Source organism: Scleropages formosus, chromosome 17 (assembly GCF_900964775.1).
Source record: "Scleropages formosus chromosome 17, fSclFor1.1, whole genome shotgun sequence".
Classification (NCBI taxonomy): domain Eukaryota; kingdom Metazoa; phylum Chordata; class Actinopteri; order Osteoglossiformes; family Osteoglossidae; genus Scleropages; species Scleropages formosus.
Window position 1 is genome coordinate 26,090,557 of NC_041822.1, and position 13,714 is coordinate 26,104,270.

The following is a 13,714-nucleotide window of genomic DNA, read 5'->3' on the forward strand; positions in this document are numbered from 1 at the left end:
GGTGAAGGGCACAAACGCAAAGAGTCGCGTGAAAAGCGTGACGCCCAACGAGCTCGGGTGTTAATCGTGAGCAGGATGCGGAGAAGCGCTGAGCTGCCGCTGCTGCCTTCCGTTGATGGACCGAGTTTGTGAAAGATGCGTTCGGAAAAGGCAGGAGGGGGCGACTAATTCTGCAGTGGCGCGTGCCGGAACACCCCCCCCCACCACCACCACCACCACCCCTCGACGAACACACTACTTGTACCGTGGTGAAATTCACAGGACAAATGGCCGGTGAGACAAGTGACGTGCTGCTGCCGCGTTTGGGATGAAAAATCGTCGAGTGCCTGCACCATGCACCACACACACACACACACACACACACAGCCCCAACAGCAGCCCGTATTAATTAATATTACATGCGTTGTGACACATGTGAACACGCGGTACTTTCAATTAGCCGCCCACTTTATCATGCTAATTGGGGCCTGGAGCAGCAGCAGCTCCTAATGGATTCCTGCCCTGGGACGCGAACAGCAGCTCCCTGGGGGGCGAGAAACACAGCTCTGCAGCTGAGGGGGGTGTCGCTACGACGGGGGGGGGGGTCTGCAGTCCCCCCCAGACTGTAGTGTGACGCACCGAGGGCCTCTGGGGGAACCATGTAAATGCACACAGGTAACAGGTGTGTGTCGCTCTCTACAGGTGTGTCGCTCTGTACCTGTGTGCTCATTGTCTGCACTTGTTCACGGTGTTTTCTTGTAAATATCAGTGTTTCCTGCTCTTCAACTCTGTCTTATGTTCGACACAAGGGACTCGGTATTTACGCACACGGTACCGTGGTACAACGGTAAAGTGTTACTGTCTCACAGAGTCGCAAGAGTGTGGGTTCAACTCTCTTTGCTGTCTGTAGGGGTTTCTTCCCACACTCTGGACAGGGGTTTCAGGTGAACTGGTCACTCTGGTGTGTGTGTTTGTGTGTGTGGGGGGTTTACTGTAGTGGGTCTAATGCTGTACATCACTTTGGACACAAGTGTTGCATAACCACAGAGTAACAATCTCTGTCTGTCACTTTGGAGAAAAGTGTCTGCTAAACAAATAAATGTACAATTTACTGCGGTATTTCACCGTTTACAGCAGTAACTTTCAACTACATCTGTCTTCATCTGTCTACATAAAATATGTAAACGGTGTTTCTATCCCACTTTAAGGAGTTATGGAATGAGATTCATGAGCTGCTGTCTACGGCTTTCGCTCCAAGAGCGTATCTCGTACTGTGAACAGGCAGCAAAACAACCAGATGGATGTTGGGTCCAGAAGTGTCACCGGAAACATAGATGATGAGACTGAGGTCACTGTACTCTGGGCACATCATGAGAAGGTCGAAGTCTCTAGAAAAGACAGTGGTGATGGGACAGGGTGGAGGACACAGAAGAAGAGGATGAGCAGCGACCAGAGGGATGGACTCAACGACAGTGGACACAGCCCTTTAACAGCAAGGACACAAGTGGAGGACAGAACTTTCCAGGAGGACTCTGCATGTGTGGTCAAGAAGTCCATGTGTGGACATGGGTTCAGTGGACTGAAGAAAAGCACAGTTCCCCATGCCCAACCCTAACCCTCTGTCTCTGTTTCATAGACGGTCATTGTCCAGGTGTCGAATTTGATATTGATGGAGAGAAGATGTATCGTAAGGCTCATATCCTCAACAGCGCTGGCAACGGGTCTAAGGCTAGGGGCCCGAGGACCTGAGAAACCTCACAGAGACTCTCCGTCTCTGACACAAGACCTCCACTTGGACCTGCTGCAGGAGGACACTCGACAGAAGAGCTAAGAAGATATCTCCTAGAGTGTCCCCGTCCTTCAGGAAGCATCGACACGCAGCTGTCCACACCGTTATTGTCCCCCTTATTACACATGCAGACACTCAGAGTGACGCTCAGAGTCGAACGAGGACATGTCCAACGGGCAGCTCCTCCAGACGCATCTCACTCCATTTGACTGAGTGCATTAAAATACACAGATTAAGCTGCACACCGGATGTTTTTTGTCACTGAGGACCGGGGGTGTCCCACCGCGCCCCTGTGACATGGAGTCGCCTGCCGATACATCGACCGGCATATCGATAGTGCGGCTCCTTTCGCGCCCGTCTCATCGGAATGCGCGGCGGCGAGAGCGCCCACATGGGGGAAGGGCCGCACTCCTCATTACGGTGCCGACACCGACGAGCCTTCGCGGTGATATATGTCCCTGCGGTGGTGCGCCTCTCCATCAGCCCACGTTGCCGTTCCGCCACGCCGTTAATGATAATGAGCCAGCGGCAGCGGGGCTCGACCCGCTTTCGGACGCCGGATGATAATGGGCCGGCCTCCGGCTGAGCCGCAGAGACTGCGTCCGCCTCCAATTACCGCGGTTAGAATCCATCAGGCGCGGCCTAAAAACACACGGCTGGTTTACACCGTATGTAAATGTTGTCTTAGTGTGCATGGTAAATGCGGTACAGAAACGCGTGGCTACAGGGGGGCAGAACAAAGACAGAGGGAGGGGGACGGTTTGAGTCCAGCGAGGGGCTGTGCTGCTGAACAAAGTGCTTTAAAGTGTCAATAAAAGTGCGAAACTCCAGGTCAGATGAGTTCTTTTGGGAGAAAGTGGCTGTGGGTAAAGGGGTGCGGTGGGTTGGACCGCAGTCCTGCTCTCCCGTGGGTCTAGGGTTCGAGTCCTGCTTGGGGTGCCTTGCGACGGACTGGCGTCCCGTCCTGGGTGTGTCCCCTCCCCCTCCGGCCTTACGCCCTGTGTTACCGGGTAGGCTCTGGTTCCCCGTGACCCTGTATGGGACAAGTGGTTCTGAAAGTGTGTGTGGGTGAAGTGAGGCCTAATTCCTTGACATCTGGAGAAAAGCATCTGCTAAATGAGTCTGAAGTTTCTGGGTTTGAATCCTTGATTCACTTGCAATTTTTAAATTGTTTTACACCCATAAAATAATATTTATAATGTACAGATACATTGCATACAAAACTTCTTCTTCTGCTGGAATCCAACGCCCCCCCGTTGTGGTTAGAGCGGAATGGGATTGAAACCCACGTCCTGGTACTTCCACTGCAGTGACACGGTAAAAAACCCTGCTGTATAAATGGGTAAATCATTACAGGTGGACAGAAACTGTATTAATCACACAGGATAATAAGTACCGTAATCTGGGGGTTTGGTTTTGTTCCTCTAGGTATCTAAAAATGTTGGAATAAAAACTGCAGGAAGTCAACACCGAGCCCCATCGCCCCCCAGATGCCACCCATCGCCCCCAAACCTGACACTGACATGAAAGTTTCTTTGCTGCAGTAATCAGTACAAATGAAGACAATAAGTTCCATTTTGCTGTTGTTTTCACGTTTATGCGGTTGGAATGCGGTTGGAACACGGTTGGAACGCGGTCTGTGATCGAAGGGAGGAACGAAAGGGTCAGCGGTCGTTCCGGTAACGGAGTATGAACGCGGTGAGAGGTGGAAGAAGCGCTCTGCTGTTCATAACCATTATCCTTATTACATAAACGCCCCGAAGAGGAGTCACTTCTGGATCCTCCCTGCAGTTACTCTCCTCCTCCGACTCTCTCAATCACCGCAGCCCATTAGCATAATGAGAACTCGTTACACACGAAAACTTCCTGCTGAAGCATTGCGCAATTCCTCGCACCCCCGCCCCCCCAGGTAATCCGCAGGAAATTAATCCACGGAGGTGCTGGCTCATGATTAGGGGACGGTGAGCAAATGGTCAGTAAATAAAGGGTGAATTAAGTGTCAGCAAACAGTTGGCCGACGGACGGGTGGCGGAGGGTTGAGGATTGAGGTTTGCTGGATAATGTTTAGCAGATGGTCAGCATATGATTGGTAAATGGTCAGCAGACGGTCAGCGAATAGCTGGTGCATGATGAGGAGACCAACCCAGGCACCCGGTCTCCATAGTGCCAGAAAGGCTGCGCTTGTGCGTATGGAACAGATCGCGAGCTGACCGTACGGCTCTCGCCGTTCCCTAGCGGGACACCGAGGAGGACCGCACGTTGACCGAACATTAGTTATCCAACCTGAGGGCCTCTGGCTGCACTTCAGCAGTTCCGGGTCGAGTTTTACGCTGCAGCGGTCAGAGTAGCGGTCGAAGGACTGATAGCAGGGCTTCCGACCGAAGCTGTAAAGTTCGATCGGTCTCTTTGCACGTCCAGGGTCACGAACGCCTTTTGCACTTTGCAAAGTCTGCATTACAGCAGAACAAATGATCGACAGCGATATTAAAAAAACCTTTTGCTCCAAGTCCGGTCCTCGCGGTCTGAAAACACGATTTATCATTGTACAGAAGTTGCTCGCTGCAAACGATTTTTCCTCACAGTCATTTATTTGACCCGACTCGAGGAATCATTTTAATCGCTGATAAATGATGATGGATCCCTGCGAGTATTGAACAAACCCGTATCGCTTCTTTTTCACTCCAGCTGAGGATCATAACCGCACCGGGTGTGTGTGGTGGTCGCTGTGGATGCGTGCCTATTGAGACTGACCTGAGATACCTGATGACCGTGGCCTGCGGTGGCATTCCGTTCACCGGTCTTTTACCATGGTAACGCACACATCAGAGGGTGGGTCGACGTGGTAAATTCCACCCTAGTCCCGAGGGGGGCGCCGCAGCCACTCCTCTGATTCGCAGTCTCCTTATTTATTTTTTCGCCGTGTATCTGACGCATTTCTGCCCTCAAGGCCGCTCCGGAGCCGAAGCCTCTACTATTTGATCCACGACCGCAACCGCGCCGCCGACATTCCGTCCCGCTCTCCCGCCCACGAGACACGCTGATGGTGCGAGAGCCGCCGCCGCCGAGGGGAGGGAAAACATTGTCGAAAGCATCACACCGGCGACTCGTGACAAAACAAAGAGCGAGACGGATGTAATGAGGGACGATAATTAACGGGACAGGAACGCGAACCGCATTCCCACCGGCGACACGGGTAACAGGCTCACGTCGGAGCGCTTTCTTCTCACGAAGCGGAAGCCTGTTTGCAGCCGTTTGTTTGTTTGTAGCAAAACTTAATAACAGAGACGTCCCTCCGTTGACTCACGGGAGGCGTAATCAATTACGGATTCACTGGACGACATTTATTTATTCCGTTTTCACGAACCGCTCGTCGTACGCAGGATCCCAGAGCCTCTCCTGGAATCAGAAGGCGTGGGGCGACGGACACGGGTCCATTCTTTTCAACACTCTAAGTTCCCTTTCTGGACTCCAGCCAATACGTGTGATATAGAGGCGCAACTCGATTATTCACTGGGTCGCTTTTGTAAAAATCGTACATGTAGCTGGAATATAAATTAAAAATCTGTTAATACTTTCCGTGGGTGGCGCAGTGGGTTTGGCCAGGTCCTGGTCTTTGGCGGGTCTGGGGTTCGAGTCCCGCTCGCGGTGCCTTGCGACAGACCGGCATCCCGCCCCGGGTGCGTCCCCTCCCGCCTCCAGCCTTATGCCCTGTGTTGCTGGGTTGGGCTCCGGTTCGCCGCGACCCCACTCGGGACAAGTGATTTCAGTTTGTGCGTGTTAAGACTTGTAACGTTTTAGAAACTTTCAACTTAAAAGAAAAGATTAATGTAAAATATCTGAAAATAAAACTGCAATCTCAACAAATTCCGGTTTAACGGCGACCGTTGACCGATTCGTCCCGTAACCACGTGTAACGTCCCCCGTCCTGTTATTGGTCACCGACACTCAGGAACAACAGACAGGAGCTGTAAACACTGTGGAAGTGAGTTGAATTAATTGGTCTCATACGCCCTTTCTGTGTTGCTGCTCTTTACTGCCATCTACTGGCTCGGAGGCTAAACACAGGAAACGTTTGCTCAGCTAGAGCGAGAAATGAAAGAAAACAGTAAAACTATAGGAATGCAACTAAAAATGAATAAATCAAATGGAAAATTCATAATTTAATATGTACAGTATGTGGAAAAACCTCCATTCACCCAGAAGCCCCACAGGTGTCAGGGGCCCCATCCCCTGTCGGTCCTTCTCATCCCTCCGTCAGCGATGTTAATTCTGCTCAGCCAAGTGTGTCGTGCGGCTCCAATAACACATTAACTCGCCTCTCGCTGTCATCTCCTCGCTGCATGTAGGTGAGTTTAAAACACTGTTACCTTCTTTAATTGAAAATACTTTCACCGCCGCTCCACTGCACAAATTAGGAAAATGATTCTGATTAATCACAGTAAATTCCTTGATTATCTTGCTACTTTTCATTGTTTTACACCCTGGAAATAAAACTATTTATAATGTATGCATATATTGCATGGGAAAAAACATTTTCTATATGAAACCAACATCCTCCCCAGAGAGTAACACGGGCAGCAGGCGGCATTGCGGTTAGAGCTGCATGTGCTCGAAACCCACCTCCTGCCATAGTGCCCTTGGTCCAGGCGCTTCGCTTCCGCCGAACCGATACCGTGAAAACGACCCTGCTGTGTCAGTGGGTGAATCGGTGCAAGTGGCTCAGCGCACAAACCTCACGCTGCACAGTGAAGTCGGGTAAATTGATCGATAAATAATCTTTCCTGTCCGTCGCTCCAGCTGATGTAAAAGTGCTCAAGAGCATCGCTGAGCTGGACTTCGTACCTCGGACCCTCGCCGTGCCTCTCTCGGGTTTCCCGCGATGCCACCTGGTGCCCCATCTCGTTGCGCTCTCACCAAGAGCCTCCAGCAGGCAGCAGTGCATTCTGGGAACTGGTCCCGCAGACTCACCATGGCCAGCGGCACGACGCCGCGGAGGTCCTGCTGTGCCAGGTGCACCTCCGTCACAGTCTCGACGGCGGGCCTGCGCCCTCCCGGGTACTCCAGCTGCCAGGTGAGCGTGCGCGTGGCCAACGGGCCCAGGAAGCCGCCCACCTCCAGGTCCACCTGCAGAATCTTCTGGAAGCCGGGCTCTGGACTGCAGCGACACAGAGGGAGGGAGAAAGTGAGAGAGAGAGGGAATGAGATGGGAGCCAAGGCGAGTGCCCAAAATAATGAAAGGGGCCAGCAGGTGGCAGAGTGGTTAGAGCTGGAAATGGAGAGGTCCCGGGTTTGAATCCCACACTCCGCTGTTGGTCCCTCGATCGAGGTAAAACACTGAACTGACACTCTAAAAGTGACCCTCGGTGTAAGTGGCTTATTGTAGATGCCTCATGTTGCAAGTCTCTTCGGACAGAAACGTGAGCCACGTTCCATCTACTTTACTCCTCTGGGTCTTTTGAAATTCATTTATCTAACACTTTTCTCCAAAGCGACTGTCAGCACTTATCTACCTACAATTATTTACTCATTTTTATCTTTTTTACTGCAGCAATTAAGGGTGAGTACCTTACTCAAGGGTACTACGGCCAGAGGTGGGATTTGAACCTGTGACCTTTGGGTCTAAAGAAGCAGCTCTAACCACCTCCGCTTTCGGAACGAGAACCTTGTCCTGACAGCGAAGCCGCCGGAGCGTCTGCAGGAAGAGTGGAGAAAGCTCTAACTGCTGCGCCACCTGCTGTCCCTGCGGTGTCAAAATGTTTATGGCCTCTCTTCATTCGGGAATTTTTTTGCAGAGGTTATGAATTCCGCGTCCGGAGTGTGTCGTCAACACCACGGCGCGTCTCGGGACACAAGGCGCTGCCGTTCTGTACGCCGTTTCGTTGCTCACACTTGCACACACGCACTGGTCCTTAGTTCATACCGCAGCGTCTAATTGTTTCCCTCATTATTAATAGCAATTATGACCGTTGTTATTATTGCAGTCGTTCTGCTCGGGCTCTTGGCTCAAAGACACCTGAGCAGACTGTCTGTCCGCCGCTGTCCTTGGTGGCGGGAGCGTCGGGGAACTTGGTTTTCTGAAATTCCTTTGTATCTTTGTTTTACATGGAATGACGACTGAATCCTCACTTTTTACCGGAGTAAAAACAGAGCAGTTTTAAGTAAGAGCAGATTTCAAGGTTCCTTAACACAGCAAACGTCTCCTTCTGCAGAAAATGTTATTATTCTAATTGTTGTTTATGTGATCCCTTCATCCAGGGTGACTTACACTGTTAGATAATCAGCTTTACACCGATTTACCCAGTCGCACAGCTGGGTAATTTTCACTGCGGTAATTCAAGGTAAGCTATTAAACGTCAAATGAAGGCATTCCACGAAGTGCGATATCTTTCCAAAATCCTATTTGCAGACTTTTCATTGTCCCTTTAAATGCTGTTATTGTGCTTTATAAGTGGAACTTTCAGGCTCTAGAAAACAGGATAAAAACAAACAAACAAACAAACAAAATCCAAGCAAAAATAGATGCAGGACATAATGACTTGGGACACCGTTGACTCAAATGTGTGGATGACATCACCAGGGGGGTGTGGGAGCACATGGCTAAGGAACGGTAACACGCAGTAGAGGGACAACACGTGTACACCTGTCCCGCCCCCGTTTGCACCCTTGGCCGAGAGACGGGAGGTCCGGGTCCCTCCCCAGCGCCGACGTGGGGGGGGGCGGCGGCGGGGAGGGGGGTTGGGGGGTAACGATGAGACAATGAAACGGCAGGTGACCCAGTCGTCTCGGCGGGCCTCCGGCGCCCCCTCCTCCTCCCTCGTGCGAACGAGAAACAAAATGATGTTTACTCTGAGCCCCCGCTGCTTGTTTTCACACCCGAGATTTCCAAAGCGCTGAGCAGCTCCCTCAATTATGAATGCGACGGTGGCGGCCGAGAGCGGAAACACAATAAATAATACACAAGAAATGCTATTTGCAGATGCTGCTTTCCTCGCGGGCTCCTGTTGCCGCCTCATTGCTGTTATCGTTTATTTGTCGGCGCTCGGCCCGCTTCCACGCGGGCGCCCTACGACTACGAGGCGGGACGCGAACCGACGCAGGGAGTCCCGCCGATGTGGGCGAATCGGGACGATGCGGCTTGGGGCGGGGCTTGCGGAAGCCCCGCCCGCCACGGAAGCCCTTGACCGGGGTTTGGCCGCACAGGAACGGAACCCGGTCGAGTTCTTCTCCTCGAGTGGACCGTTCGGGCGAGACGAGGAGCAGGAGGCGAAGGCCGCGGAGGAGACGGGGCGCAGGGAGCCCGGGCAGCGCGTTTGTTTGTTTGCGGTTGTTTGTTTTGTTTGTAGGGGGTGCGGTGGCGCAGTGGGTTGGACCGCAGTCCTGCTGTCCAGTGGGTCTGGGGTTCAAGTCCTGCTTGGGGTACCTTGCGACGGACTGGCGTCCTGTCCTGGGTGTGTCCCCTTCCCCCTCCGGCCTTACGCCCTGTGTTGCCGGGTAGGCTCCGGTTCCCCGTGACCCCGTATGGGACAAGCGGTTCTGAAAATGTGTGTGTGTGTGTGTGTGTTTTGTTTGTCGGCATCCGCGGTTGCCGAGGTCCTTTCCGCATTATTTTTATTGGTTTGTTTCTCTGGCTGCGCCCACAAAACATGGCAAAGAGACAACAGATGAGGTTTCAAACAAAATGGCACAGCTGATCACAGAAGGCTGTTTGTTTTATGGCCATTTTTGGCTTCATTTTTGTTGTTCAAAGCAACAACCAGGCAGCAGTTGGGATTCGCTACATGAATCATTCAGTCGTCAGTCGTGCACAAGAAATATTTATTCTTCATGGAAATAGTCTCAACACACGTGCATGATGCTGACCAACCACTTACACACACACACACACATTTTCTGACCCGCTCGTCCCATACGGGGAGCCGAAGCCTAACCCGACAACGCAGACCGCAAGGCCGGAGGGGGAGGGGACACACCCAGGACGGGACGCCAGTCCGTCGCAAGGCACCCCAAGCAGGACTTGAGCCCCAGACCCACTGGAGAGCAGGACCCAGGCCAACCCACTGTGCCACTGTGCTGCCCTCCCAACCACTTACTTGATTTCCAAAACTCCATCTGCAGCAGTGCGGCCCTGGTGACCTGCATTTACCCTCCGAACCACTAGATGGCAGTAAAGAGCACCAAGCGATAGCGGTGCGGGGCGGGCAGCGCAGCGACCGAATGGCGGACAGCATGAGCGATCCACCCCACACGAGCGCTGGTCGCACGCGTTCCATATCGTGGTAAGGAGGCACGGCACCGAGGTGAAACACCGCGCTTGGGACGCGGTATCGCGGGTCCACGAAGGCAGCTGCAGTTTCACTCCACGGAGCCTCGGGGAAAATGTCTTTACACACGAGACGACAGTAAGTGACATTTCACCGTTTACTCAGAAGTGATGCGTGTGTGCAGTCGCTCGGAAGCGGCGCCGTGCGTGAGCTCCGCGGCACTTTGTAACGGCACAAAGCGGCAATAAAACCGTGGCCCTGGAGTGTGTGTGAGTAATCGGCTTCCTCCGCTCTGACTCACCGGCGCTCCCCGTGTTCCCTGTTAAAAATGACACTAATAGGCCTTTGTGGTGACCGCAGGCCCGGCCGTCCGCCGGACGCCGACGGCTTCTCGCTCTCCAGTGCGTGTGTGCGTGTGCGTGTGCGTGTCCTCGTTTATTCACCTTTAAATATGAAATGTGGGCGATTTTAAAAAAGAAGCATTTGCAGGGCTTCACGGCGGCTGTTGCCACAGCAACCGTACATCACGGCAACGGGAATTAGGTAAATGTGCGGCGAAAGGGAAGCGGCAAACAGGGTCTGCGGAGGAATTAAAAGTGTGAATGAGTCAGCGGCGGAAGTGCGGGACGGGCCCGTCGCCGCCGCCCCAGAGCATTGTGGGAAAGCCAGCACGCCGTCTGCCGAGAGATACCCGGGCGCTGCTGCCGCTCCCCCCTCAAAGGAGGGAATTTACGAGACGGGAAGGAGTCCCGGTTATTCGGAGGTGACGTCTCAAATGCTCACCAAGAGCACGTGAGCCAACTTCTCCAGGAGGCCCAGCAAGGCCCTGTCAGCGGTCTACCTGAACATCGATCTGCACGCCGCAGGTGATGACGATGGCGTCTCGAGGGGAGGCGCACAGCCACCGGGACCTCTGGTGGACACGGTCGTACAGCCAACAGGTTACCGGAGTGACCGCTGACCGCTGCTCTGGTGTTTCACCTCCCCTCGCCTGTCCATGCCAAACAGCACCCTGCTGCGTGATCCCAGCTGCACCCCCACCGTGGGCTCCTCCTACCTCCTTCGAGCCCACTAAAGAGCCCCCTGGCCGCAGACTAAGGTACTGCACCTCTGCGCCAGTGTTCAAAGCCACAGCGGTTCCCACCGTTTCGCCGAAGGGCACGGCGGCACGTAGCGGAGCCAAAACTTCACGGCGCGGCGCGCCGACACACACGTTCGCGCGGCGGTCGTACTGGGAGCGGGCGGCCCGTGTCCGTCTGCCGCTGCTCACTTTTACACGGTGCTGTCGGAGCAGATAAGTGGTCCCGGGGCCAGAGGGATAATGAAATGCACCCGTGCTCTAATTTCCGAGCAGCTCGACACGTCTTGATGTTAATTCAGTGTGGAAACCTTTGCTCCAAACAACCCACAGTCTGGTTAAATAATTAAGGGGATAAAAATCTTCTGATCAAAAAGGCGAAGTGTGTTACTGCGGCGAAACGCTCCCCTGGAACCAGGTGGAACCGCTGAGCCAGAGAGACGACGCCGTTTCTGATGTGTCCCTCCGCTGCCGGGGGAAGAGCAGACGCGCGCGGCCTTCGAGCTGCGAAAGGGGTCTCGCTGCGGTCGAGTCCCTCGCCCGTACAGCCGTTCATCAGCCTCACACTCTTCTCCAAAGCGACTTACAGCCTTAAGCTGCTTACACCGATTTACTCTGATTTACCTATTTATACAGCTGGCAATCAGTTCAGGGTAAATACCTTAATCCAAGGTACTGTAGCGGGAGGCGTGATTTGAGTCCTGCTCTCGCCGAGTCTTTCGGGCACAGGGAGAGCAGCTGTAACCGCCGCGCCCCCTGCTGGCCGAACACCGATCAGCGGTGCGCTTCCGCGCTTCCCGGACCGGCTTCCGGAAGGTTTCCGCCGGGGGGCCGCTGGGACATCCCCGTACTTCTCCCGAGGCGCCGGCCCACAGACGCTGCCGGCAGCCCCCCCGGCAGAAAGCCGGAGCAGAAAAGATTTAAATGTCACATGGAATAAAGTGACAGGAAAAATAAACAATTTCCCGACGGAGGTAATTTACTTGTGGCCGTCGTCTCCGGGGGGGGCGTAATTGAAACTGGCTCTATTGTCCTATTATCAGGCCCAATGTTTCACTGTGACACTTTCATTTAATCTTGCTGAGATGCGCGATGCCCCCAGGACACCCTCCTATTGGCTGTCTGTCTCCGCTGGGGCTTCTCGGCGCATTGTACATCTGCGTGGGGGAGGGGAGGGGAGGGGAGGGGGGTTTCTCTTCTGCCTGACGCATCCACGAAAACCACCAACAGCGGAGACAAGACCGGACGCGCACCTTACGCACACGGGCCGATATGGCCTCGTTCTCTCTCGCACGGAGGCCCCGGTGGCCGAGTGTGTGTGGGTGGGGCATCCGTGTGCGCGGGACACATCGATAGGTCCTCCGGGGGGTCTCGCAGGAAGCTCAAAGGCATTTCCGAGGAAATCGGATCTCATCCGGAGAGCTGCTGCCGTGGACACGCCATCACCTCGACCCCTCGAGCCGCGGCCCGGAGTGACCCTGTCTGGTCAGGACAGACTCCGCCCGCAACGTCGCACGATGACATCAGAAAGACTCCGTCCAACGGCGTCATAAAGACTCCACCCGGTCTCCGCCCACCGATGCGACACTGACTCCACCCGCTGACACGGTCAGCTGTCCAGTTGTCGTGCGGCGCCTGATCCCAGCGACACCGCCTGGCTCGCGCGTCACATGGTGTGGAGTTGCGGTGACCCCCCACGGGGCAGGAGGGGCGGGGCTCTGCGGTTTCTCCTCCTGTCCTTGCAGGCCCAAAAGGAGGGTGTGAGCGTGTGTCACCGCAGCGCAGAGTGTGTCTCCACCACCACGTCTCACGCAGGAAGGCAATTTGGGGAGTGGGACGCGCCGCCACGGATACCCACAGGAAAGGCGGGTGAAAGTGTCCCCGGCTGCGGGCGGAGCCTGTCGGAAGTCCATTAGCGGACAGGCCACACGCGAGGACGGGTTCGAGAGCCAATCAGAGAGCTGGCATGGGGTCTGGAGTGTGAGGGGCCCAGCGGAGGGGGGAGAACAAAGAAACACACATTCAGAGGACACATACATTTGTAGAGACTTCTTGTGGCACAGAGAGAAGGAGAAAAAGTAACAGAGCATCAGCAGGCACACACACACACACACACGCACACACACACACACACACATACACATAGTGCCCTGCACTTTTCAAAATGATTTGGCTGTAAGAAAACGGAACAGTTGTTTTGTGCGTGCGCGTGCGTGCGTGCGTGTGTGTGTGTTCTGCTAACCATTCCATTCAGTGTGTTTCTCTTAATAGTTTGATTTCTCCCCAGCTGTGAACACAGACAGGACTGATAAAGGAAAGGGGAACAAGAGGCGATTCCATATGCGATAGAAGAGAACCGATGAAGGGTCAGCGTGTGTGTGTGTGTGTGTGTGTGTGTGTGTGTGTGTGTGTGTGTGTGTGTGTGTGCATGCGCACGTGAGCACCCAGGAAAGAGGAGAAGGGAGAGGTAAGAGGACCCCAGTAGAGTGTTTCACCGCCCAGGAAGCAGGGAGACAGAGAGAAGAGTCAGACATGAGCCCCCAGTGAAATACCGCGGTAAAGGGAGACACAGAGACAGTGATAGTGATAAATGTCACACACAGACCT

General features: G+C 54.0%; 1 protein-coding gene across 1 annotated transcript in view; it reads right to left on the reverse strand.

Moving 5' to 3' along the window:
* LOC108921831 (transmembrane protein 132C) overlaps positions 1-13,714 on the reverse strand; it is a 121,038-nt gene that overhangs the window by 28,095 nt on the left and 79,229 nt on the right. Inside the window, exon 6 of the mRNA XM_029259552.1 lies at positions 6,737-6,923. Within this exon, the coding sequence (XP_029115385.1) occupies positions 6,737-6,923 (187 nt within the window). The remainder of the gene's footprint in view (positions 1-6,736; positions 6,924-13,714) is intronic.